At 44.4% G+C, this 27,333-nt stretch overlaps 1 protein-coding gene across 14 annotated transcripts in view; it reads left to right on the top strand.

Moving 5' to 3' along the window:
- Positions 1 to 27,333, top strand: part of ENOX1 (ecto-NOX disulfide-thiol exchanger 1) — a 572,287-nt gene that overhangs the window by 432,338 nt on the left and 112,616 nt on the right. For 12 of the 14 annotated variants that reach the window (XM_053899210.1, XM_019447475.2, XM_019447469.2 and 9 more), the window contains one exon: positions 23,450 to 23,634. In XM_053899210.1, the coding sequence (XP_053755185.1) occupies positions 23,450 to 23,634 (185 nt within the window). Of the gene's footprint in view, positions 1 to 61; positions 1,176 to 23,449; positions 23,635 to 27,333 lie in introns of those variants that run through there. The other 2 variants (XM_053899215.1, XM_053899217.1) reach the window with 2 other exon arrangements.

The following is a 27,333-nucleotide window of genomic DNA, read 5'->3' as shown; positions in this document are numbered from 1 at the left end:
CCTTGCTTTTCGCGCTCCGCCTACACTCAGATGCTGATTGAAAACTCTCTCCCCGAATTAGATGCAAATCTCTTGGCATTACAGGCAAGAAAGATGCTCAATCAGTTATGGGAGACACCCAGGGAGATTGCTTGCTCGTCCGAGGGGAAGCGTGTTGTCTCAAGGGCCTGGGAAGGACCACAACTGCCACCATTTCCAAAAAAGAAAATCAGAGGAATAGCATGGATTTGACCTGTCTCCTTCGACGTACCAGTGAATAAAATACTCACCCACCTCAGGCTCTTTAACAGAATCAAGTGGCCAGGAACAGAGGATCTTTGCTAGTGTGTCCGTAGAAGCCAAAACCAAGACTCCAATACTCAGGTCATCAAGATTGCAAAGTGGTCAGAGTGCTCCCTTTCTCCGGGGTTCAGCGAGTGCCAGGGCCATGAATGATGATCACAAGAAAACCCTTTTCTTTTAGGCGTACGTAGGAGGGAGTTCAATTTCCCTAGCGCAGTGGTTCTTTCAAGTGTGGTCCCCCGTCCAGCACCATCAGGCACCTCCTAGGAATTTGTTAGAAATGTAAATTCTTGGACCCTGCGCCATCCCCAAGGAATCAGGAACTCTAAGAGGCAGGGGTGGGGATGTGAGATCCAGAAATCTGCGATTTAAATTCTCCAGGGAATTCTGAGGCGCGCTAAACTTTCAGGACCACTGCCTTAGAAAATTTCCCTTTCATCCTCAAATGCCACTCATTTAAATCTTTCAGAAGCTTAGCAGAAAAGAAGGCACCGTGCCACTAGTTTTTGAAGCCATGTATCTTTTGTCTGAAAATTGAACCTAGCATTTATGTGTCAGTGTATGTCTCTTATTAAGTGGAAATGAGATTTCTCAGGACCGATTATTGGGCGTGGACTTATTTATTTGAGGACGGCAATTTCTGTCCCTCAAGCCTGCGTATATCAAAAGCAAAGAGCAAGTTTTAGTGTGAATTTCTTACATTTAATGAGCTCTGCTGATAAATAAATAAATAATTTTCTTTTCTCAATAAAGCCTTCATCATTTTTGAAGTTTCTAGTTGAGGGGCAAGTTTACATGAAACTTGGATCCTTAACATTCTTATACGGTAGGTGTAGAAGAAAAGAAATCAATCAGAAATTCTTATTTGAACCCGTGGCTTTTTTTTTTTTAATTTTGAGGTGACATTTCTTTTTAAACAAGTCCTCAACTTCCCAAATGAGGAATGTGTATAATTTCATAGTTTGCTCAGAATAGGACAAGAATAATAATGACTCAGGCAGTAGGCTCCAGTGGGAGGTCTTCTAGACTGTGACAGCAAGCATAGACCCACAGTTCCACTGCAGAAGAATTCAAAGCTCCCTTCCCTAGGCTGAGATGCGCGAGTCTCTCTGGCAGCTTCCCTGAAGAGCCTTCTAGCTAGATCTCTGTTGGTTTTTTCCCCCAGGCATCTAATAAGAGCCTGAAGCAGGACCTGAACTTTCAGTTCTCCGGGATTTTCCTTGGCCAGCGCAATGAATGCACACAACACAGAGCATGATCTATACGAGTGCTGGTGGGAGAGATGGAAAAACTGGAGTTCAGATGCCAGGTCCCCAGGAGTTCAAAGTCTTTTTCGTGCTTTTCAGAATGAGATGGACCAGAGGACGCGGCGTGCGGTTTATGGGGAAAGCGCAGGACTGATTAGAGGAAAAGGAAAGCAACTAACCTTTTTTATTCCTCTGGGCCCCGCAGATCCTGCCAAAAGGCTAGCAGCTGTTTTCCTTTCAGCCCAGCATATTCAGGGACACAGCCTGACGGCAAGAATTCCCATCTGGTCTTTTGACCAAGCTTCAGGCAGGATCCCTGCAAACTGCTGCTGGGAGGGGAGGGATCCAGGCCCAGCAGCCTCAGGAAAACACACCTTTCAGTGGTGTGTCATCCGAGACTCTCTGCATTCATTGCAGGTGCAAATTTGCATCTGTCAGTCACCCAGGAGCAGGCATCTCAAAAGGCTCAATTCACTGATGGAAGTTGCTAAGGGCTGACCTAGCAGTAAATCTGTCTATTCTTTAAAGAATCCCTTGCCCTTTTGCTTTCTGCCGAAACAGGGAGCTTCTGCCTCCAACCTCCTGGGCAGTGGGTGACCCAAGACTTCTTGGAAATTCCAGAGGAGGGCATCCTTCGTGGAGCCTCCTCCTGTCCAAGAGGACTGTGGAGAGGCTCACCTGCCAAGTTGCGTGAGGCCGATGCACCAGGACCTCTCTGCTCCTCACCTCCTCCTAGAGCCCACGCCAACCTGCACAGATTTTATTTCTGAAGGGGAGACGGAGAGAATTGACTTTCCTTGGTTTCTAGAAAGGATACAATTTATTATGTTTGGGCTTATATCTTCCGTTTAATTTTTTTTAAATCAGTGTTTTTGGCATATCTCTGCTCTTCTGGTTGTGCAGAATATTTCATTGTACTTTTGCTTTTTACCACCTGTAATAACTTACAACGTGTCGTTGGCTAGGGTTCCCCAGTCCTGCCATAACTGCCATATAATGCTGGGCAGGCAGTTCACTGTTCCTCCTTATCAGTTACCTCCTAAAGGGGAAACAGAGCCGCTGGAGCAAAACTAAGATGCTGATAAAAATGAAAATGAGTTTTGTTAATAAATTTGAAAATCAAGACAGATTTATTGAAGCATTCATTCAAGAAGATTGGCATCCGGCTCCAAAGCCTGTGAAGATGATTTCTGATAAAAATTCAAATTTACTGCTGCATCGTCTGCCTTTTACTGGAATTAAGCCCCACTTTAAAAGCCATATCTATTGCTGCTGCTTCCTCCTCCTTCCTCCAGGTTGGCAGTAGGGGTGGGGCAGGAGTGCACAGGGAACAAAGGGAAGAAAAGAGGAAATCTGTCCAGAGTGTAAGGCCTCGTGTGGCAGAACTCAGTTAGCCATAGTACTGTGGAGTCGGTGCATGGAAAGCCCTCCCGACCGCACCAACAGCGTTGAGCACATAGTAAGTGCTCAGTAACTGACCTCCGCTTGTCGTCGTCACCTAGGGCACCCGGCTCTGGGCCTTTCACCAAGTAAGTGAATTGTGTTGACTTCAGTTGCACATGCCCCTTCTTCTTCTGGTCTTTGTTTTTGATGCCTTTGTCCCAGAAGTTGATGGGAACATGGTAACCCTGAGAACATTTGCTCTAAACGGAAAGCCTTAAGAAGCTTGTTCAAACGAGGATGATTCACTTCTCAAAATGTTCACAACTTTTATGCGTTCAAAATCCAGTGCCACGTGCTGAATAGGCTGTGGCCCGGAGAGTGGACACTCAGCATCATTCTAATTATCAACAAATATTTGTCAAGCCCTTCTTCTTCTCCAGACACTGTGGACCTGGTAGGGGGGGGGGGGCAGTATGGAGAGGGCTAGGCACAGTTTACCCTGCCCTCAAGAGTGTGAGGTGCTTTTTGAAGAGAAGAAATATACATTTTAAGTTAAAAAGTACAGTGGCTAAATGCCTAAAAGCCTAATGCCAAATATGTTCGAAAGCCATTGCCGTAAATTTGATGTAAACCAAAATAAATACCTCTATCCAGTGTTTGCACCTCATCCAGTATCTGATGAGTGTAGATTGTACATTGAAGACAAATTTCAGAAGGATAAAACTAAAATGTCCTTCCTTAATAGACAACCCTTAAAACATTTCATAATGCGCAAACAAATGTTCTTGGATTGTAATTACACCTCATTTAATCTCTGAGCTCTTCATAGGAGCAAATACTCTTTTAATTATGAAAGGTGTTTTCTAGTTGTCGATTTGCCATGGAAACTTTCCACATGTAGGTACAGATTTATTCTTTTAATTTCAATAACACATCCAGCAAGGATTCCGAAAATCTTTCAGCTAATTGAATCAAATTAGAGACTCACAATCAAATTCAGTTGGACCTAGCAGTATTCAGTGTGTCTGAATAGTTTCATATGTAGCTGGCAGCTTGAGGTTAAAGAAATTAACAACAAGAAGGCGCTCTCTCTGGCTATTCCCTTGATCTCTTTGAACACCAGGACTGCCTTCGTGGTTTTCCTGATTAATTCCTACACGAGAGTGCTTTTGAAAGACATTTAGGATGCCCAACAGATTACAGTTTGTCACAAACCTGAGAAGAGGATTAGTGCTACCCCCCTCCCCCAGCACCAGCCTGGGCACAGAAGGAAGGATGCCAGAGAAGGATCCTGCAGGGGGCCAGCCGAAGGGGGCCACGTCACTGGCAGCTAGTAGAAGGTTTTAGGAAACACTGCATGTGATCTAAGCAGGCTCACTCAGGAGTTGCTCAGAACTCCGCAGAGGGACGAGAGCACTCAGAAGTGAAAAGTGAACTGACCCAGTGAGGCCACAGCCACGCCGAGATCCCTGCACGAGCAGACCCCCAGGGCAGGTGCACCAGTGGTGAGAGGAAGCAAGGAAGGACAATGTGTTCGCAGACTTTTGTGTTCACATGTGATGACAACCCGAAGGAGAAACAGCGGCGGTGTGTGTCCATCCGCGACCACTGAGTTGAAGACGAGCGTCTTGTTTTCATCCACAGAAGAATGTCTTCTGGGAATCCAAGTGCCAAACAAAGAAATGTGATTAATTAAAACTAATATGGCTGAAAGATGATGAAATGCACCTTCTGATGTGGGCTGAGCAGGCTGTTTCATTTCTGAACTCTGGAAATAGAGCTTCATTCTCAAGGAGCCAAGGCTTTTGCTACCCTCCCACCCCGTCCTTTTTCAAATCTTGCTAATCTTACCAAAGGAAGTCAAGCCAATGCTTATTTCAGGTAGAATTTTCAGTTCCCTCATCTCGTGTGCGCTTACAGCTTCCCTTTCATAAAGGACATGGTTTTAAAAAGCATAGAAATAATTATTTTTGTAAATTGCCTTACCTTTTAAATGCAAGAGACGGATGCTATTAAATTGATCCTCTAGCATAGGATTCTTTTGTCATGGAAGCACTCTGGTCCAACCAGACTGTTTATCTGTCCTACAAAGTAACATTTGGAGCCTCAGCTCTTTTTAAGCTTAGCCCCTTATTAATCTTATTTTTGTGTAGTACCTGATAATGCCATATTCCTGACATCTCTCTCACATATGCACACATTCTCCATAATCGTGCATTTAGTGTAAAAATTGATTGGTTCTGCTGAAATTGCGTTGTGTCTAGGAGACCGCAGATTTTGTCAGATACTCTAACCCTGCAACTGTGCTGCACCCCCACAAAACCCAGTTGAGCCCTCGCTGAGGATCTCGAACAGTTTGTATTCCTGGTCAACACTGGCTTGGAGCCAGTTTCCTGCTGTGACAGCCCAGCACAGGGTCCCAGCTGCTTTTGCAGAACAGGCTGAGGCTCTGTGAAACCCTAGCTTCTTGCCTAGTGACGGGAGGCCCCGGGAGCTTGGTGACATCAGAGGAGAAAAGGGAGGAAGTTAACAGCCCATCCTCAGAAAGGGAGAACTGCAGAGACCTTGACCTGAGAAGAGCGTAGACAAGTGGCCCGTGCACGGGATGAGGTCACAGCACAGCTACTCACGCACAGCCCGTGGTCCCCTGACGCCTTGCACCTGCCAAAGCGCCATGATCTAGATTACGGTTTATTATGTTTTCTGGGCATTTCATTCTGATAAAGTTTGAGGCAGGATCATTACATAGGAGAGTAGATTTAATCCAGTTTTCTTAGTAGGCTGTAAGGACACTGAGGGAATATTTATGTAATAAGACTCAAAGTTGCTATGGAAAATACTATAGCAACCTAACATCTTCCCAGACTCAGGCAGCCACTTGTAACCACAGTCTAAATTTACATTTATTTTAGTGTCATTTTATCGACACTCTTAGTATCTCATTCTGACAGGATGTTAAAATATGTTTTCAGCTTGCATTTGAGCAAAATTAACACAGTGTTGTTGGGATTTAAGTGTGGTTTGCACAACTTCTGGAAAAAATCAGAATATTTTTGAGGGACTTTAGATGACAGGATCTGGGTAAGTTTGTAAGTTTTTGTTTTTCTTTCCTAAACATAAGGAAGAATTCCTTAGTAGTGTTTATTCCTAATTGTTCCTTTTCCCTTGTAAATAATAAGTGGGAGTTTCTGATTATGAAATAAGGATTATCCTCTTCGACACTGACTTTTGTCAAGTGTCAGTTAGAATCGAGTGATTCTAGTTGGTGAATCCTAGAAATACTTTTAGTAGATAGAAAATACTTTCAGTAGATCAGCTCATTGCCCTCCAGCAGCATGTAACGTTTTAAAAATAAAAGCTGTTTTTCATATAAAGATAATGCTTGGTCATTTTGGAAAATCTAATGATTAAGAATAAGGAAAGAAGAAAACTGTTAGTTTTAATACTACAAAAGATAGTTTCGCTTCTAATCGTTTTTCTTCTCCACAGCTTAACTACATAAGCACTTTGCTATATGTTTTTAGGGTTCAGAAACAATAATTCTGTATGATTTTGTTTTCAGACAGTTCTTGTGTAACAAGTGAGTGTTTTTTTAAGCTTCCTTTTTATATGTTAATGAAAGAGAAAACAGAGAATGAGCACGTATCTCTTCTGGATCATAGGCTCTTTTTTCGTGAATCGCTGGGAGTTGAAGCTATAATCTTTGAGGTAGTCAGAGTGGATTCCTGAGGTTATTAGAAGCCTGATAACTGGACCAGTCGTCCCCAAAGCATCTTTTAGATCTCTTAAATGTGAGTATGGCAGAGAGGCTATAGATATGTGGCTGGTTGGTAGTGGAAAGATAGTATCTATTGATTTTCTTCTGTACCTCTCCATCTAAAATCTTAAAATGTGACTATAACACTGTTAAGGTGGGACATTGGCCAAAAGAATCAATACCAGACTATATTAAAACATATGCTATTACCAACTTCTTAGCACTGATGTACTGTTTATGAACATCATTGTCCTAATTCTTCCGTGTGTTCATTCTGCTTTGTTCATCAAAACACACTTGGTGACACGGTTATTGTACCTTGACTGCTAACACTGTCGCCCATAAGCTTCACTAATCAGAGACCTGACGATACTAAGACTACTGTATAAATACGATAAGTGAGGACAAGACAAAGTCCTATAGAATTCCGGGTATCCGTGCACAGCAGAGTGCCACATAGCTACCGAAAAAAGTAATTGAAAGAAGTAATTACTTTCTTCCTGTCTTGGAAACTCCCCCTGCATGATATGATGCTTACACTTAGAATCCCTGGGCTTTGAAGTTTATAGCAAGTTTGGAAATTATTATTATAGTAAGCTCTCCCATGTCCAAGTGGCTTAGAAACTCTTTTATTTGGGTGAACGTCCTTGACACCAGAGAGGGACTAAGGGCTCAGCCACTCTTCCCCCCAGTTTTCAGGACACAGCGTGTGAAGCCTTCTGGGAAGAGGCTAGGGAAAGGGAACTTTATTTTAGACTCCCCGTCAGTAGCAGAGAAGTAGGAAGAATCATTTCTAGAGCAGAAGTTGCAAGACAGAGTGTATTCATCATAGTGCTTCGGGTGTTGCAGGTTCTTAATGAGCCCACCATGACTTCCAGAGCCGCTCGCTGTGTCCCAGAGGCCCTTGCTTTCCACTTAAGGCAAATGGGCCATTGACAATGCAGTTACCTAAATTTTCAGTTATCGAATCACTTTAGAAACAGGTAAATATCTAACACTGGGATATTGGTTAATGAATTATATATCCATAAACAGCCTTGAGAAAGATCATATTCTGGAAGCCTATATAATGGCATGAGAGATTCTCAGTGTATTGCTAAGTGATAAAATCAGTTACAAATCAATGTACGGATCATGTGGTTTGTATATGTGTTACATTCATAACTTGTATGTTAGGGAAAATATGTAAGGATATGGGTCAAAATATTCAGCGATTATTTCTGGGCGGTGTGATTATAGGTGATTTTTGTTTTCTTCTCTTTGCATCTCAGAAATTTCCACAGTATATACATGTATTATTTTAATAATTAAACTAATAAGTAGTAAGTATTAATTTTTAAATTACCTCGGAGAACGTGTGATAAAATTCACATTGATTGGGGAATACCTAGCCATTTCCAGTCAAACAAGAAAATTAAAAGTAGTAACCAGTGTCAGATAATGGAAACTTATTGAGTTGCCTCCTTTTGCTTTACATTAGGGAATTTCCACATTTAATTTCCAGACCCCATTGTCTTACAATTTCCTGTTTCAAGGACTGATCATATTTGTATAGCTCTTAGATTAAGAGTCAAGAAATAATTCAAGTTCTAAACCGGGCAGACATGTGCTGTTGAATTCTGTTGAATTCTGCTTTTGAATTCTGCTGTTGAATTCTTACCTGCCAGGAATGGTAATGATGAGTCTCTTCAGATGTGGAAGAGACCCTTAGAAATCATCTTGCACAACCCCTTTCTGTTTTCACAGACAGGAAGATGCAGTCACATGTTGAGAAGTTATGTTAGTTCCCCAAGATAGCAAGTGGACAGTCTAGAGCTCAGTGCTACATTCCTTCTTTCCTGGTTAATGACCTTCACAAGGCACCACTAAATTTGATGGAGTAAAGCTCCAGAATCTCCCCCAAATGCTTTAAGTGGCTTCATAAGAGGCTGTAACCAAATAAAATCAACTAAGGATTTTGAAAGCCTGTGACGTGCGTGGCGCCATGATGCCATTTGGAGGCAAAGGTAGACTGGAGAGTGTATTACCTTAAAATGTTAATCCAGACAAGGCTGACTGGGGCTCGTGTTTAGTCTCCCCATTATTTTCTGTATTTTTGACTAGAAAGAGGTTGACTTCAACATCGGCAGAGCATCCAGCAAACTGTTTTTAGGCCCATTCCAACAGAAATGCCAGTTTTTAAAAATACTCAGGAAATTGGCACAGTCTCTTTTCTAGTTGAGTGATATTTATTTCCTCAAAAGCAATCTGTTCTATGGCTTTAGGCAAGAAGAAGAAATGCTTTGAAGAGGTGAAGTGCACGGGGAAAGAGCCGTGCCATCACGCATTTCCTTTGGCAAACCCTACACCCTGTCACAACTCGTGTTTTCCACTCCCCAGCTCTCCAGAAAAGTAAAGAGAAAAATCAAGGTACTTCTCAAAACACAGGCACGGTCTTGATGGTCAGTCTGGAATGATCTGAACCACAATATTAGCCCTTTTATTCCCCATCTCATCCCATATATCCTTTGCATCCCTAGGGTCTGGGAGAGCATATGAGAAGATCACCAGTTTGTTGACCATCTAATTTCAGGACTTATTGTAGTGCTGTCCCTGTTTCATTGTTCCTGGGGCTTTTTTTTTTTTTTTTATGAGATGTACCTCTCAATAAGTCTTAAAGATCAGAGGGACAGCATCTACGATAATACCAATCCTATTGAGATGCACAGTCTCAGGGAAGTTTTGACCCAGGAGAGATCTTACAAGTATTATGCCCTCTCCCCGCCCAACCCATGTTTTAATTTAATGAGAAAAATGTGTTGTTGTTGTTGTTGTTGTTTCCCCCCTAACAGTAATTAGTTGGAATGTCAGATAAATTCTGCAAGTTTCAGGTTTTTGTAATTACAAGCGTTCAGACACAACTTCAGTGACAACACGTATTTGGCAAATCTTGTAGAGGTAGGTTACTCTTCTTTTAGTGATTTACCAGTCCATTTCTCAGGAATTGTCTCCACCTGCCATCCCACGCTTTTCTAGGATAGTTTATGTGACCCGAGCACCCTAAAGTTATCCATTTCTCTGTCCTTAGCTCTTTGCTACCATGCAATGTGCCAAGCAATGTCATACTACAAAGCGGTGATAAAATTAAAACAAATATTCACAGAATTCTTAATGCCGTGTACGGGACCACGAGACCACTTGTCTCGAAGTACCAGATTAAGGAGAGAAATTAGCACACAAAGTCTTGTAAGACTAATCAAGACTCGGTCTTTGATCTGAGAGCGTTGCTTGTGTGCTGTGAAGAATCCTAGCAGCACATCATCAGAGTTCTCCTTTCTTGGAATAGCACTGGCTCACGGCCCCCTGGACCCTCAGGAGTTATAGCCCATGCGAGCAGGTACACCCTGACCTAAGGAACCGTGGGGGCTGAGATGATCTGAAAAGAGGTTGTATAAATCTATGCCTCAGAACTCCATCTTCTCCCTGGAGAAGGCTGTACTTTGTTGCAAGCAAAGAAGAGTAAAAACATGACACGGGCGGACCTTCCACCCCATGTGTTCCTTAAAGACTAGTTTGAGATCTTTTCCTTTCTGAATGGCCAGCATGTGGCGTCGCACGGTACAAAGACAAGAGTTTGTGAAATGAAGGGATAGGAAATTAAAACTAGGAAGAACTAATTTCTAATCTGTTGAAGGGCTTTTTTTTTCCTTCAGTTTGGGACCACCCCTCCCTCCAAAAAATAAAAACAACAACAACAACAAAAACCCCACAACTATTGTCTGTTTAATCCTCCCAGTACTGACCATGTTTTTCAGATGAGGATCCTGAGCTCTAATGGAGGTTTACTAACTTGCCCCAAATCTCAGAAGAGGAGTGTGCCCTTCAAGTCCCTTCTTGCCCTCTGTAGTACCCCCTCTGCCACCCTCCTGTGTGTAATCCGTGTCTCCATGCCTCTCTGAAGTTGGCAGGAGCAGGGACGTAAAAGAGCGCGGCCAGTGTGCTTCTCAGGACTAACGCTCCTCAAAAACAATGCCCTGTAGTCCCCAAACCTCCACCAACGTGTCTGGTCCCCTCTCCTTCCTCTGGACAATCCTGCTTCCATAACTCGGTGTCACAAACTCTGTGTGTTACTATTTAGAGCAGAGAGAAGAACCTGTCCCTTCAGACCATTAAAAGGTGGGAGACTATGGCAAGGTTAGGGATGGAACTGAAATGAGGAACAGCAAAGAAATAAAGTAATATGTGAAACTTTGCCCCTAGAACTAGGTTGAAATTAACGCAGATGGAAAATGTAACTTGATTTTTCTTAGTCATTGGAAGTTGTTGGGTCTTTGGGCTTTTGAAACAGAAATTAAAACTTAAATTGGACTTTTTGCCCCTTCGATACAGCATTTGTGACTCTAAGGAATGTTATCATCGATGCCAGCTCATCAGCACCATGTTAACAAAGCACTTTCTCTGAAACTATCCGTGGCGCCTTCTCTCTCGTGTTCAATAAAGAACAGGCAACAAGAGAGCTGGTTTCTCAGAGGAATTCCTTTAACCTTTCGGAAACAAAATATTTCATGCTAATTCCTGCTTAATTGGAGGGAAGTCATTTCTTTAAAATCATTGAATATGAGTTTGAAGTCTGTTCCATCCCTGACCTCTTTAATTCAATCAAGGTCACCCCATAAACTTGCCAAAACAGCTCTATTTCTCAATTAGAAAAAAGGGGGTAGAGCTGTTTAAAAGCATTTAGCATTTGATTAATAGTGCTTAACTGGGGCTTCCGCACTTGCAGAGGGTTTTTAAGGAGTTGCTAGTAAGAATGAAACATTGCTACCTGAGAAATTACACTCATCAAAAACCAAAAACAAATCATTTTAATGAGCAAAGCAAAAACTGCTCTTTTTTTTTTTTTTTTTTGTGGGAATGTGAGAAAGATTATCACACTCAGTACATAGAAGGTTTTAATATCTGAACAACTCTCTCCCAGAGAAAAATTGCTATAATTTAGCCATCTAGACAGTTTTTAAAATCCGTGCACTTTTCCCTGCCCAAGGACTCGGGGAAGATGAATGTGGGGTTTGTTGAAGCAGGCTTTTGTAGCACTCAAGCTCTGGGGGTGAAAGCAGTAATGAGAAGATGTGTCCCGTTGAAGAATGTGAACTAGGGGTGCCTGGGTGGCTCAGTCGGTTAAGCGTCCGGCTTCGGCTCAGGTCATGATCTCGCGGTCCGTGAGTTCGAGCCCCGTGTCGGGCTCTGTGCCGGCAGCTCAGAGCCTGGAGCCCGTTTCAGTTTCCGTGTCTCCCTCTCTCTCTGCCCCTCCCCTGTCCATCCTCTGTCTCTCTCTGTCTCAAAAATAAATAAACGTTAAGAATGTGAACTAGAGCCATCTTAAGGGAGGGGAAATCAAGGGTTCTGAAAATACGGTTTTGGAAGGCTTCCTTCCACATTTCCTTCCTTCCTATTCTCTGGGCCTAAGGAAGGCCAAGTTCACCCTGACACTCATTTGATGAGGGGGTCCTTTGGGTGGCAAAATCATTAGAAAGGCTCTAAGGAAGTGGATAGACGAGTGAGAACCGGTATTCCTGGAAGCGTTTAGAGACACTGAACATAATAAAGAAATAACTTCGAGCCAGATGAAGTTAGAGGCCTCTGGAAGTAGCTGAGTTTTGTTTCTGGAGTGGCTTGGCAAACAATGTGTCTCTTCCAAGCCCCAGCCTTCTCGATAGTAATGTGCGGCTCATCTTAAGAGAGTTTACTTGAGGTCGTAAGAAATGACCGAGGAAGGGGCTCCGTGGCACTTTGCAAATACCTGGTACTATGGCAACGTGGAAGACTGATACCGGTGAGCAGTGACAGAAGGTGTAGATGAGTGATTCACAGCCCTGGCTCCGCGTGAGAAAGAGCTGGGAAGCTTTCCTGGCAACGGCTGGGAGTTAATGCCCACTCACGTGAGTTATGAAATAGTCCTCAGGTATTTCTGCCGCACAAAGGCTTGAAAACCACTGGCACATGACATGGGGACTGATGTCCGTCAATAATAGAAAGAACGGGGAGAAGAAACAGGTTGAGGTAAGGTAATAAAGGATGAGAAGAAAATGAACATGAAGTAAAAGGTGGGGCACCGGGGCAGCTCTGTCGGTTAAGTGCCCGGCACTCGGTTTCAGCTCTGGCCATGATCTCACAGTTTGCGAGTTTGAACCCCAAGTCGGGCTCTGGGCTGACAGCGCGGAGCCTGCTTGGGATTTCTTTCTGTCCCTCTCTCTGCCCCTCCCTGGCTTGCTCGCTCTCTCGCGCTCTCCCTCTCTCTCTCAAACAATAAATAAGCATAACAAATTTTAAGGTAAGAAAATGAAGTAAAAGATAAAAATGTTTAGGGGAAAGGAAGTGACTGACATGGCAAATCACCAAGGACCAGAGAAAGAAGAAATGAAAGGGAGCTAGTTTATTGGTTTAAGCGTGGCATGCGTGACACTGGTGGAGAACCCCCCCCTCGTCATAGCTGCGTGAGGAACATGTGAAACATCCTCTGGCTAATCGGAAAAGGGTTGTTTGGGAGGAAAGACAAAAAAAAAAATGAGGGTAGTCTGATGCAGAAAAACGTGGGGAAGGCCAAGTACAGAGTCTCTGCTTTTCTCAGACTCTAGGAGAATAGCCAGGAACTGTTTTCTCATCCATCAGTGGTTAGAGACAAGCAGGGATGGGCCCCCTCTCCTCAGTAAGAAGCTGGTGTCAGGACCCCTGGCCAAGGGTCATTAGTTCCCACCGGGCACAGAGGTTGGGCTGGGCCTCTCCGGGGCGCAAGCCACGGACCTGCTGTGGCAGGCACTTTCTCCAGAAATATGGCTGCGAAGAAAACGAATACGCAACAACATCCAGTAGATCAGAAAAATGTGTTTTGGAGACACTGCCGGGAGGATTTATGAAAGCATTCAGTCACAATATCATCACGGGAGAGGCAGTAAGTAGCGTTCAGAGAGGAACAGGTGGATAGATTGATGAAATGCGAGAAGGCAAGGCAGATGGCGGAGAGGCCTCGGCGGCCATGTTGGAGGGTAAAAGCTGGACACGAGAAGGTCCTTTTAAGAACAGAAAAGCTGCCAGAAAAGGCTGAGAGAAAGCAGGTGTCAAAAAAAAATGACGAAAGAAATGTAAGACTGGAAGAAAGTTACGAAGGAACGGGGATCCGGTCCCTACGGGCCAGGGAAGCGGCTCTAAAACTTTGGCATGCGTTCAGCCCGCCCTGGATGGTCGTTGAAAGGCACATCCTCAGACCCCATTCCAGACCCTCAGATTCAGAGGGTCTGGGATGGGATAGCTCCAAGAATTCCCCTTTAAGATACCAAAGTGGAACAAATGAGGGCTGCGGGTGGAGGAAACTTGGAGGAATACTGGCCTCAGTTATTCATACCGATGTGGTTCTACTGTGGTTACGTACTTAGAGAGGACAGGAATTCTTTCTGCCCTAATGCCAGGCACAAATACGTGCGCATCAATCAGTCTCAACACTGGTGACCAGGAGAGTGGAGAGGATGAGACTTCACGGGCAGCCCAAGCACAGTCCCCACCCACCCCTTCCCCCCCGGCCCCCCCACCCCCAAAAAAGGCTTGAGAGCAAAGTCTTGGTTCTCTCTTAGCAGACTGGATAGTTAACGTTTATATAAAGCACAAAAAACTGAGGGGAGAAAAGCGTTTTCTGTGCAACTCCTCTTTGTTGCCCCAAGTATATGATGTGTGTGCTAAGATTAAAAAAAAAAACAAAACAAAACAAAAAAAAAAAAACTGTGGGAAAAGTTGCTATTCCTTGCAAAAGATGGTGCCTACATCTGAGAATGTTGAGGTTCGGGCTGAGCTTCTCTTCACATTTCCGAGTGTGGATGTGTTTTATGTGGTGGAAACCACCAGTTCAAGAGTGTGTGTGTGTGTGTGTGTGTGTGTGTGTGTGTGTCTGGGGAGGTGTTAGTAGGAGCAGGAAATCCCCACTTCTTGAGGGGAAGGTGTCTTGAAGAAAATGAGAAATGACCAAGGAATCCGCAAGTTAGTGGGGGAAGGAGGTGAGGTCCTTACGCCGCAGCCGCAGGCAGGTGAGGAAATGAGAAATGAGACGAGGAATTCCTTCAGGGGAGAGGTTGTGATTCAGGCTTCTCTGGTTGGACAAGACCAACCGCTACGCAGGGTGCAGCGGCCCAGAGCTAAAAGCCAGTGGTGCAGAGTTGTACCCAAGGGGGGCGCTCTGTGTGCAAGGGTGGCGGCCATGGCCGGGGGAGGCGTTCCCACGCCCCCGAAACCTGTGTCGTTGTGAGATTTATCTTGGTCTGAGTCTGCTCTGAAAAGGAATCTCTAAAGCCTTCAGAAGGTAGAAAAGAGGTAGTCCTGACTCTTGGAGGTCAACATTGAAAATGAAAAAGAAAACTGACATCTGATCAAAAAAAGTAAAGGGGGGCGGGGGGGGGGAGAGCTGGAGTTGAGGGGAGAAATGCCCCTCTCGGTAGCCCTGCTGCCTGGGTTTGGGACTCCAACAACCCAACCCCCTCTCCCCTCCTTCCCCCTCATCCTGCCCTGGCAGTCTGGCCACCCTTTCCCGGAGACTGCTGGGTCTTGATCTGTGCTCGCCCGAGTCCTTGAAAGGCGTCCCTCACCCCCACCCAGCATCCTTCAACAGTACTTTAAATTGCAGGCTTATCCTGCTGTTGAAAGGAGTGGGCAAGCCTCTCCACTCATTTTGCCCTGGGGACGATGGGGGAAGCTGGGGGTGGCATCAGAGGAGAATAAGGTCGGTGGCAAAGCAGGAAGGCATGATGTGAATTCTCCGTGGTGTCTGCACCCCGCAGCACCTTGTGGCTGCTGCTCCGGGGCGCAGACCCCTTGGGGAGGATGAGCTGTGTGGAAGGGGAGACAGACGGGGCTTTTTTCCTGATTTTCCTGGTTTTTTTGCCAGCTGTGGGTTGTGCCTCCAGACTCGAATTTAAGCCATTATAATAACAGGATCTAGCTTACCTGCACTCTCCAAATTACCCTTATTCCACCGGCCTCACACAAAGATGGAAATAGACACCGCATTGTGCTTCTGTTTAGCTCTCCCTAATAATAGCTAATGTGCAGGCTATAATGCACACTGCAAATATAAAATGTTATGTCAATGCTAAGTTGTAATAATAATAATCCTGCAAAAATGTAGCAGAAGGAATTTCCGTGAGCAATTTGAGGAAGATTGCTGCTTCCGCGGTGATACAGGTGTGACTGAGAAACAGATCGATTACAGTTTGTTGGGACCGTAGGAGGCTGTCTAGCAGGAGCCTGGCCGGGCAGCGGGGCCATGATGCCCTTCAGCTCTGTGTCTGGACACTGGGAGGCACCAACATGGCAGCAGTCCAACGACCCCAGGCCTTCCTTCCCCTGGTCAGCTGAGGGCAGGCCCGGGTCTTGTCTTGGGCTTTCCTTGGCCTGTTCAGAGGACATCTTGGGGACGGGACTCGGTGGGAAGAGAGGTTTTTCCATCGCCTTTACTGTAACTGAAGGCACATGACAGAGCAACCACACAGGTGAGGTCAGAAGGTTGGGGGAGGGGGAGGCATATATATATTATATATATATAATATATAAAATAATATATATAATATATTATATATTTTTATATTCATATTTTATATATAAATATATATTTTATAAATATATAAATATATATTTTATATATATAAATATTTTATAAATATATAGTTATATATATTATTATAATATATTATAATATATAAATATATATTATATATAATATATAAATATTATATATTATATATTATATATATTATTATATATAATATATAATATATATTATAAATATTATACATATTATATATAATATATATATATATTATATATAATATACATATTATATATAATATATAAATATATATTATATATAATATACATATTATATATAATATATAAATATTATATTTTTGGTGTCCCTTTCAGTCGTTTCCCCCCCAAAGCTACCCCTAGCTCAATCTTTATCTCTAGTTGATATTGAGAAGGACTGTTTCTCATTCTATCCTCTTTACTTCTTTCAAAACAAGTGTTAAAATCCTTTTCTTTTGTGATTAAATGAAAAGTAAGAACATTATAATTTGACAGTCTATTCATACCAAATTTGGGAACCAACCAACAAGTTAGTGGTCTCTCCCTACCCCAACGACCCCACCCCATTTATATATATATATATATAAATATTATATATTATATATATATATATAAATATATAAATATTATATATTATATATAATATGTATTATACATATATTATATATAATATATATATGTATTATATATATAATTTTTAAATAAATATATATATATTTTAATGTTTATTTATTCTTGAGAGCGAGGCAGAGCGTGAGTGGAGGAGGGGCAGAGAGAGAGGGAGACACAGAATCCGAAGCAGACTCCAGGCTCCAGGCTGTCAGCACAGAGCCCGACGCGGGGCTCGAACTCACGGACCGCGAGATCACAACCTGAGCTGAAGTCAGACACCCAAAAACCAACTGAGCCACCCAGGCACCCCTGGACACAGCTGTCCCAATGGAGCCTTATTAACCAACTGCGGCTCAGGAGCTCGGCAGTTCATGACTATCAGTGTGGCCATTTCAGAGGAGAGAGACACGGGGGGCAGAAGGAGGATCCCTAAGTGGTCTGAGTCAGGCGTCAAGACTGTCCAAAGGGGGCCAGACGGGTCCTTCCCTCTGGATCATTCCCAAGATTCTCCTGCAGAAGAGACTTGTGTGTCTGTGTTAAAATAGGGCCTCAAGCAGAACGCTCCCCCAAACAGTGCCACAAGTGGAAGCCGTTTTCTGTTTTAGCAACAAATTTGCCACTCTCACGGTGTCCTTGGTTCCTTCCCTCTCCGGCTGTAGCACTTACCCGCGCCCAGGCTACCCCAATGGCATTATGTCGAGGACAGGAGGTAAACTGGGTGGAAAGCCTGCGCCTCCAACCCCTGCATCTCTCAAACCCAGCTCCATCACCTGTAAAATAAAAACTGTGATCATACTCACTATATCGTGTTTTTGGATGCTGCAAGGAGATCGTGCAAGTCACATGCCTAGCACAGTGCCTGGCATGTTAGAAATTGTTAGCTGTTACCACCACTATTCTTATTGCTGGTTTTTATTTGGGGGAAATGGGGAAGGGTGAACTCTCGCCCTCACTCCGAAAAGAGGCGCTCAGGGCATTGGGATGTGGCCGGGGCAGGACTGCCCTCAAAGGTGCAGGGCATGGAGCTTCCTCCAGAAGGATTTGTCCAAACAAGCCAACCGTAGCCCCAATTCAGGAACCAGGTGACAGAACGAGCGATGGTCTGAGCAGCATTTCTCAGAGCGTGCTCGCGGCCCCGTCAGCACCACCGCCACCTGAGAACCTGGACGGAGGCCGTTACTGGGGGAAATACTGGCTTACAGGAACACCAGCTAGTTTATAAATAAGGCCCACATGTTCAGGGGCTTCCCAGCGACAAGAAAAAGCTTATTCTTTTTTTTTTCATTTTTGTATGTATTTGTTTATCTTGAGAGAGCGCGTGCGCATACGTGGAGGGGAAGCAGGGGAGAGAGGGAAAGAGAGAATCCCTAGCAGGCTCCACACCATCAGCACAGAGCCCGACGCGGGCTTGAACATACAAACTGTGAGATCGTGACCTGAGCTGAGATCGAGAGTCGGACGCTTAACCGACTGACCACCCGGGAGCCCTCGAAAAGTTATTCTTGAGCACAGAACAGTCCCTAAGCAGACACTGTCGGTCTCCGGGCACCTTTCCTGTGTGTGGTGAGTCAGAGACCCAGGCCCATTCCAGCAGCGGGAAGAGACATTATTCAGAAGACACCCCTCGCTCCCTCATGCCCCGCTGGTGAGCACCAGCTCTGGGGACACTCACACTGTCAGGAACGACGCTGCACCGAGCAAAGGAAAAGCATGAGTTTGGGTGCACCGCATGCTGTCTCTGCCACAGAAGGGCAACCCCCCTCCCCACCCCCCCCTCCCCGCCAGGCAGCCTGCAAGGAGAGGGCTTGGGGAGAGGGCAGATGGGGCCTGGCCAGTAGCTAAGTCACTAGCCAGGGGGGCTGGAAGGTGACCGATATCGTGGGGGTGTCTTCCAGGCCTTGGACCTCTCCATATCATCTCGTGTTCTGACATCTGTCAGCACAGCCGCCCGTCTGGGCAGCAGCTGATGAATCCTTGAGAAGGGCTTCTTGTGTGGGGGAAAGAAACACACAGTTCAGCAGCCCTCTCCTGGCATTCCACGTCTGCATCTGGCAGAGCAGAGGGAGAATGTTAAACGCGGAGTTCCCCAAAGACACAAAGATGAACAGTTCTTGAGACATCCAGATATTGTTAGGAATAATATGTTAAAGTGTTTTATTAATTTAGTTACATCTTGCCTGAGCAGGAAAAAAGATATTAACATACTGTCAGCTTACCGGGACATAACCCAAAATAACTTACATTCTTCATATAGGGCTAATTATTTTTCTGAGGCCGGCTCCGGCTGGTAAGAGAGAGATTTCAAGGCTTTCCCCAGATTATTTACTTAAAGAAGTTAAGCCTGCCACTCTGTTCCCATGGAAACACAGTAAGTAATACAGGAGACAGGAAGAGGTCACTTTGGCCATAATTAATATAAAGAATAATGGTTTGTATGGAATCTCGTAAAGGGTAAAGCAAGCTGCTGTAATCCCTTTAAACCTCCTTTTCAGCGGTACAATTTAATCTTTGGATCAATTTTCCTACACTGACGTCACTTTGGTAATTTTAGTAGTCTAGTGCTAATTTTTGAAATGTAATTTAATCTTGGTTGGCAAAGTTTTTCTTCTGTTGCTGTTTCATTTTTGATCCAATCAGAAAATGGCGGGAACAATTTTTCTAGGGTCGGAACAACTGCACTGCCCTTCCCCTTTGGATGCCCCATCTTCTCAATAATCTGGTTGGTTGTGAGTGAATTACTGATAATCCAGAGGCACCAATAGATTCAGGTGCCACTAGAATCACCAAAGGAAGATTTCATTGGATTCAGAAGAGTAGTTTACATTTGAAGGCTCATTGTATTCTTTTTGTGTTAATTATTGCAAATGGGTAATCCACAGGTGGTGGCTCTTAGCTAAATATTCCATTTATCGGAACATAGTACACTCCTCAGGGAATCTTACAAAAAGACACACACCGTAGGTTATTTTTAGTCCTTACGCTTATTTGAATAGTGAATCTGTTATGCAGTCTCTCAAGGGTAAATTTTATCATGGAAGCTTGATTACACATTTTTCAAGACTGTTTCATTTAATACAGTGTCCTGGGAAGAGCTAAAGAGTAAAGACGAAGGGAGAGAAATGAAAGAATGGAACTTGGTCAAGTTACTGAATTTTTAATATCCTGAAAAAATGATATTAAGCTAGGAATTATCAGGACTTTGTTTCTTTCCGGGCTCAAGGAACATAATGTTCCCAGAAGCCTCATGTGAGGGGTGCATTCAGGGCTGCCCATGACACTTAACAATGTTTACAAACAGGTGGCCTGAAGTTAAGTGGAGTCAATATACAATTTCTCACCCTGTAGAAATAACCACTTTGCTGCCACATGAGTAACCACTTTTTTTTTTTTGCAACTATCAAGCTTGAAATCATTTAATCAGGAATGTAAATTAGTTATATGCCTCGGTTATAAAAACGTTGATGGGATTGGCTATGGTATTGATTTGGGGTGGAGGGAGGAGAGTTACAGCTGCTTTTTAAAAAAATTATATATATATATATATATATACACATACATATACATATATATGTGTATATATATATACATATACATACATATATACGTGTATATATATATACATATACATATATGTATATGTATATGTATATGTATATAATGATATCACATTCCTATTCCAGAAATGCAAACAGCATTGTCTCTTCCTTGGCAAGAATAGTGGCCACTCGGCTCAGCCAAGAATAACTGTCAGCACTGCCGTTACACAGGCTTCTAAGAGAGCCCGTGAAATAATGGATGGTGCACTCTCCTATATGTATTTATGTTCAGATAATTTATTTAAATAATGTTGCTGGCACATGCTTTATAACTGCTTGCATTTTGCTACACAGATTTCAGCGTATCTTGCAGACTATGCAATTCATTTGGAAAATGTAATTTCCATCCCTGCATACTAATCGATTTCTTCACAAACACCTGCTATCAGTTATGATAATAAAAATGCCACTCTAAATTGAAAAAGGGCCAAATAGAGCTTCCTAAGGAAATGACTTAAGTGTCTTTGAATGCTACTAAATGTAGTAATGTGCTTATGTGGTGCCAACATTTTTTTCATCATTTGCATTTTCTGTAATTTTGCCCTATTACAGCATCCCTCTCAAATGATGCCTCATAACCATTTCCTTGCGGATTGGTAAACTGAGTTGTCAGGAGTTGGTGTCATGGGGTGTGGACAAGATCTGGAGTTGGGCAGTGTGATGTTAGAAAACAGTAGCTCATGCTCCTGGCTATACCCTGGGTCGTTTCCGATTTTATGAGTAAGTCCCCGGAAACTGTAAAATTGGCTGCTCCTTGGTTTTGCACACACACAGACACCAAATAAAATTTCCTTCATTCATTCCCTGCAGCCTCTAGTTCATTCCACGCACCAGTGCCAAACTAATCTTACTAAATCACCAATTCCGTTGTGTCCTTCCGCTGCCCGGGCACCTGGCATGGTTCTCCATCAGCTGCCCCACTTGAATCTCACTCTCTAGCCTGACTTCTGAGTTCCATCCCCTCTCATCCCGTGACACAGCCCGCCTTTCCCTCACTGCCTCCAGACCGACATGTGCCTTTTTGGTCAAGCTTCCCTCCTTCCTGCCCCAAGTGGTCTCCCTTAAATTCTCTTCCCTGAACTTTTGCTTATGCTCTTGCCCTGTCCAGACTCAGACATCCTTCCCCAGTTCTTGAGCCTTCCAGGCCCTCTTTTATCATTCTGGTCCGCATCTTCCTTTCTCTTCTCTGAGCCCCAACAGGATGAATTCCCTCGACACTAAGTTGCTCATTTATTTGTTCATTCAACGAGCATTCATCAAATGCCTACTATAGGCCAGCCGTCAGGCTGTTCTCTCTTCCCTTGAACGTATTTGTTTCTTTTCAAGTGTATCAGTTTCTCTGATCTTCTAAGCTGCCTGAGAGAAGACATATTCTGGCTCCTCCTTCTGTGCTCCAGGATGCCCAGGCAGGCCTGGGCACAGAGTATGTATGCAGTAACTGCGTGTTGACTAATTGATCCCTAATGGTTTGAGGTAGGGAATTTTCTGGTTAATTGCATGTTCTATTTGATTAGTATTTCCATGTGTACTATACATAATCATTTTGCAAAGCAGAATACTATAAACCACTCAACTATAAAACTATTATTAACATAATTTGAGGTTTGATATTTGAGGAGAGAATTCACTGGGGTCTCAGAGCACTTCTGTAAAGATCTATTATCTGCATACTGTAATGTGAAGGTAGAACATCCAAGAGGCTGACCCCCAGTGGTCTCTGATTGGCACTGGTTGGGGGAGGGGGTGGAAATGAGCACGTACTGAGAACCTGCTGGCCAATAGGCCTCACGTCATGCCCTTACAAACCGGAAGTCACTTCTGTGAAGAAGTTTCTGATAAGTTTTGAAATTTCTCCTTCTCTTTTCTCTTGCTTACAAGAATAGAGAATGCATTTTCTGTGGGAGGGGGAAGAAAGTGTGGGCAACTGGTGGGAGAGTGGAGGGGGAGAGAAGTCGCGAGGGGTTTCAAACGGTCTGATGAGAACTAAACGCATCTGGACGGGCAAAAAGCCCAGCGACTTGAGGACTAGGTTTGAAGACTGTTTACGATACTTCCTTTGTGGGGCGAGACAAGTTCTCTAGCTTCTCTGTGCCTCATTTTTGTCCTCTGTAAAGAATGGGATTAAGAGCAGCACCTACATTCTAGACCTGAGGGGGGATGAAGTGATGAATCCGTGCGAATCGTCGGGTCCGGTGTCGCTCACAGTGCTGGGTGCTCAGTCGGCGGTTAGTATCAGGGGAGAGACCCCAGCCGGGAAGCTGGAAACCATCCCGTGTTGCTTTGTGCCACCCACTCTTCTGTTTTCAGTCTCTGCCATTTCTGTAACGGTCTGGGTTTCTCGGTAGGATGGAGACGTGAGTAAGATCCGAATCCACACATGGAGAGTTTTCGGTTTCGGGAAGGAGTGTCACGGCCTTGCAGGGAAGCAGGGTTTTAATCTGTTGGTGAAACATATGGAGCCAGCCTACCGTCCTGATAAGGAGGGGGCGAGCCATCTGTGCAATTTGTCCCAGCGGCCGTGCGGGGGGGAATGACGTCCGTGTCGATCCCTCTGTCCCCTGGGATGTGGCTGCAGGCCTCAACCTGTGGAAAGGCTGATTCGGTGAAAGAAAGTGGCCCCCGTGCTGTCCCCACCTAGCAGCACGTTCCCGCCTGCGAGAGGGTGCCTCGGACTGGGGGAGAGGCCAAGAGGCCAGCACTGGGGAGGAGTGACTCCTGGGCCCACAAGAAGCATGCCTCCATCAGACAGGACAGATGCAATCGATAAAAATTCCCAAAGAAGTGATGCTCACCAGCTGGGAATCAAAGAGCCCCGGGGCCAGGCATTTGGGGTTTGTTTCTGAGCTGGTGGGAACGGTAAGAATTTGGGTGAGAGACGCCCCATCCCGCGAAATCTGCCCCCCCCCCCCCGCCCCGGTCTAAGCAGGAAGGTGACGGACCTGAACTTGTTCTGTGTGTTTGCCTTCCAGCCCTGGCTGCTCAGGCCTATGCTCTGAAAGAGGAGAACGACAGTCTGCGCTGGCAGCTGGACGCCTACAGGAACGAAGTGGAGCTGCTGAAACAGGAGAAAGAGCAGCTTTTCCGAACGGAGGACAATGTCACCAAGGACCAGCAGCTTCAGTTCCTGCAACAGACCATGCAGGGCATGCAGCAGGTACCTGGGCCCAGACTTTTCTTTTTTTTTCCGCGAGGGCAAGGGGTGCGTGCGTTCCGCAGATGTGAGACGGGAGCCATTTGCCGGGAAAGGTGAAGGAGAAGAAAGGACAAGTGCCAAGCTAGCAAGGAAAGGAAAGTGCCGGTGACTGCAGAAGGGCAGAGTCTGCAGAAAAAAATCAGGCTAGAGAAGAACACCCGCGAGGCAGGAAGCTAAGGAAGAGAAGCTAGGAGGTCGAAAGGTTTGTAGGGGGAGGTGAGCCGCGTGGAAAATGGTCAGAAAATCCTCGTGGATCACGACGCAAGGGTTTTAGCATCTGAGGACATTTCTTTATGGTTATTGATTTATTTTGAAAGAGCGAGAGCATGCACGCCTGTGGATGAGCGGGAGAGGGGCAGAGAGAGAGCGAGAGGGAGCGAGAGGATCCCAAGCAGGCTCGGTGCTGTCCATGCAGAGCCCCACACGGGGCTCGAACTCAGGAACCGTGAGGTCATGACCTGCGTGGAAATCAAGACTTGGACCCTTAACCATCTGGGCCACCCAGGCGCCCCACCACCTGAGAACTTTTAAGTTAAAAGCACGCCAACAGATTTCCAGAAGCATGGTGAGCTTGTTTTTAAGCTCGGTGTACGTGTAAACTCTGGGTTGGTTTCACTTCTTTTGGATCATCCTTAGGGTCTAGTCAGGTTTCATGAACACACTGTACATACTTAAGACACGTTTGTTGCTGGAAAAGATGAAGTTCCAGAATGGGGGGTACGGGCAACTTCAAAAACAGGCTGGTATCTATGCCTTTGTGAAGGGTGCCAGACCTCAGCCTCATGCACTGAAGTTAAAGATGTGTCTGTGGAACTGTCAGGAAGAGACAGGAGCTGTGGGGCGTTGGAGGGAGGAGAAGGAACTTGGACTGCTGGGATGAGGGCTTGAGGGGAGGGGAGGCCTCAGCGGTCGGGAAATAGAACCAGAGACTCATAGCTGGATTGATATCTGAAAGCATCACTTAACGGCGTTTGAGCCTTCGAGTGACCTTGCAATGATACAGCGTAAATTGTCATCACACACGGTATTTTATATCACCCCTCTGAACGTACAAACCTAACCACTCTTTTCTGGGGGAAAAAATGTGTTTTTATTTAAACAAGGGGAATGGAAATAAAATGATGGGACACTAAAACGTAGAGTACGTAGAATATTGTTTTAATGCCCCTATCCATATGGACTGCTCTCCAAGCTCAGGAGCACGGATTGCCTACAAAAGTGTCTTAATGATTAGAGGTAACTGCTACAGAAACATTAGCCAAGCAGGGAAAAATAATTGAGAGGAAAGGATTATAAAAAAAAAAAAAAAAAAAAAGATGTACAGATTGGGATATAAGCAAGTTAATGACCAACTCACAGAAATTATGTCTTAAATATCTCCTGCCATTTTAAAGCGATTTTTGAGTCTTGGCTTTGAGTCCTAACTGGTTGGTGTTCACAGTGTGTGTTAGACAAATCACTGTGATTCAGAGGTCAGAGCCAGCCAGGAAAATGTCATTACAGTTGCCGCTCAGGTCCCCGCACTTGGAAATTGGTGTAACAGCTGCTGTGCGAGGCTCCCGGGGTTGTCCATATGCCCCAACATGGGCTGTGTGTCGGCGCCCCTGCCGGGAGGAGAGTCTGTCTGTCAATTTCCCCAAAGACCATGAGGCCAGACCTAGGCCACAGTTACCATCTCATGCCTCATGCAATGGGCCCACTTTTCCTCCAGTAAAGATTATCCCAGTTGCTTGAAAAATTGATGGAATTGGGGGCGCCTAGGTGGCTCAGTCGGTTAAGTGTCCAACTTCAGCCCGGGTCATGATCTCATGGTCCATGGGTTAAAGTCCCGCATCAGGCTCTGTTCTGATCGCTCAGAGCCTGGAGCCTGCTTCTGATCCTCTCTCTCTCTCTCTCTCTCTCTCTCTGTCTGTCTTTCTCTCTGCCTCTTTCCCACTCATGCTCTCTCTCTCAAAAATAAATAAACATTAATTTTTTTTTTAAGTTGATGGAACGGTTAAGGCAATCAGAGATTCAAATATGAAGGAAATCTGAGGAGGTAAGAGTGAGCTCAGCCGTCAGGGAGAAGGATGCCCGGGAGTCAGCATCAGGGACTGCGAAGCTGCAGCCCCTTGAGAGAGGTGTTTGGTTATTGTGGCTTCTCATACATTTGCAGAATTTCCTTGTCAGTAGGAAATGTACTTTAAAATAGTTTTGTTTTGTGGGATTTGGTTTTGGTTTTGGTACGATTTGCAGACATTTTTTTTTAATTTTTTAATGTTTATTGAGAGAGAGAGAGAGAGAAGAACAAGTGGGGGAGGGGAAGAGAGAGGGGGAGAGAGAGAGAGAATCCCAAGCAGGCTTTGTACTGTCAAGGTCAAGCCCAACGTGGGGCTTGAACTCACAAACGCGAGAACACTATCTGAACTGAACACAGGAGTTGGATGCTTAACTGACTGAGCCACCCAGGTGCCCCAAATAGCAGAAATGTATTGTCTCATGGTTCTAGAGGTTAGAAGTTCAAGATCAAGGTGTCAGCAGGAGTGGTTCCTTCTGAGGGCTGTGAGGGAGAACCTATTCCAGAACTTCCCCAAACTTCTGGTGGTTTCCCTACAATCCTTGGTGTTCCGTGCCTCGCAGAAGCATCACCCTAATCTCTGCCTTCATCTTCACATAGCATCCTCCCTGTGTGTATCAGTGTCCAAATTTCTGCTTTTGATAATGATACAATTTGTATAGGACTGAGGGGCCCATGCTATTCCACTATGACCTCGTCTTACCGAATCATACCTCTAATGACTCTGTTTCCAAATACTATTTTCTGAGGTACAGGGGGCTAAGATTTCAACATATAAATTTTGAATGGAAACAATTCAATCATTAATAGACACATGGTAGCTATATTAATATATATATATATATACACACACACACACATATACGTACGTATATATATATACGTATATATATACATGTATATATATACGTACGTATATGTGTGTGTGTATATATACGTATATATATATATACACACATGTATATATATATATATATATACGTACGTATACGTATGTGTGTGTATATATATATATATATGTACGTATACGTATACGTACGTATATATATATGTGTATATATATATATATACACATATATATATACACACACACATATATATATTTTAAGTAGGCTTCACACCCAGGCGGAGCCCAATGTGGGGCTTGAACTCATGACCCTGAGATCAAGACCTGAGCTGAGATCGAGCCAGATGCTTAACCAACTGAGCCACCCTGGCGCCCCTAGATAAATATGTATTTGTTGAACGTAAGAGTAATGGACAAGAGTACAGGGACAAGAACTACCATGGAGCCTGTGGGGAACTCTGGATCATTCGGGATTCTTGGACCATAAATAGCAAGGCAGACGGTGGGAGCTGACATCCTGCAAGTATTCATAGCTCTTCCTAGCACGTGGGAAGCGCTCACTCAGTGGCAGTGGCTATGACTTTAATTTTCAGTGGTTATTAGGTAGATGTGTGGCAGTCTCTGTGGCAACACGTCTTTAATACAGAGTTCCAAAATATGTGTGCTCTTTAAGAGTCAACCTCTACCTTAATATCATTTTGCAGAAGTTACCACAACTTGCTAATTTGAGCCCTACTGCAAAGAATTCTGCTGATTT

The sequence above is a fragment of the Panthera pardus genome, unplaced genomic scaffold, assembly GCF_024362965.1.
Source record: "Panthera pardus isolate Hobbes unplaced genomic scaffold, ASM2436296v1 HiC_scaffold_1, whole genome shotgun sequence".
Classification (NCBI taxonomy): domain Eukaryota; kingdom Metazoa; phylum Chordata; class Mammalia; order Carnivora; family Felidae; genus Panthera; species Panthera pardus.
This window is presented reverse-complemented; position numbering and strand designations above follow the sequence as displayed.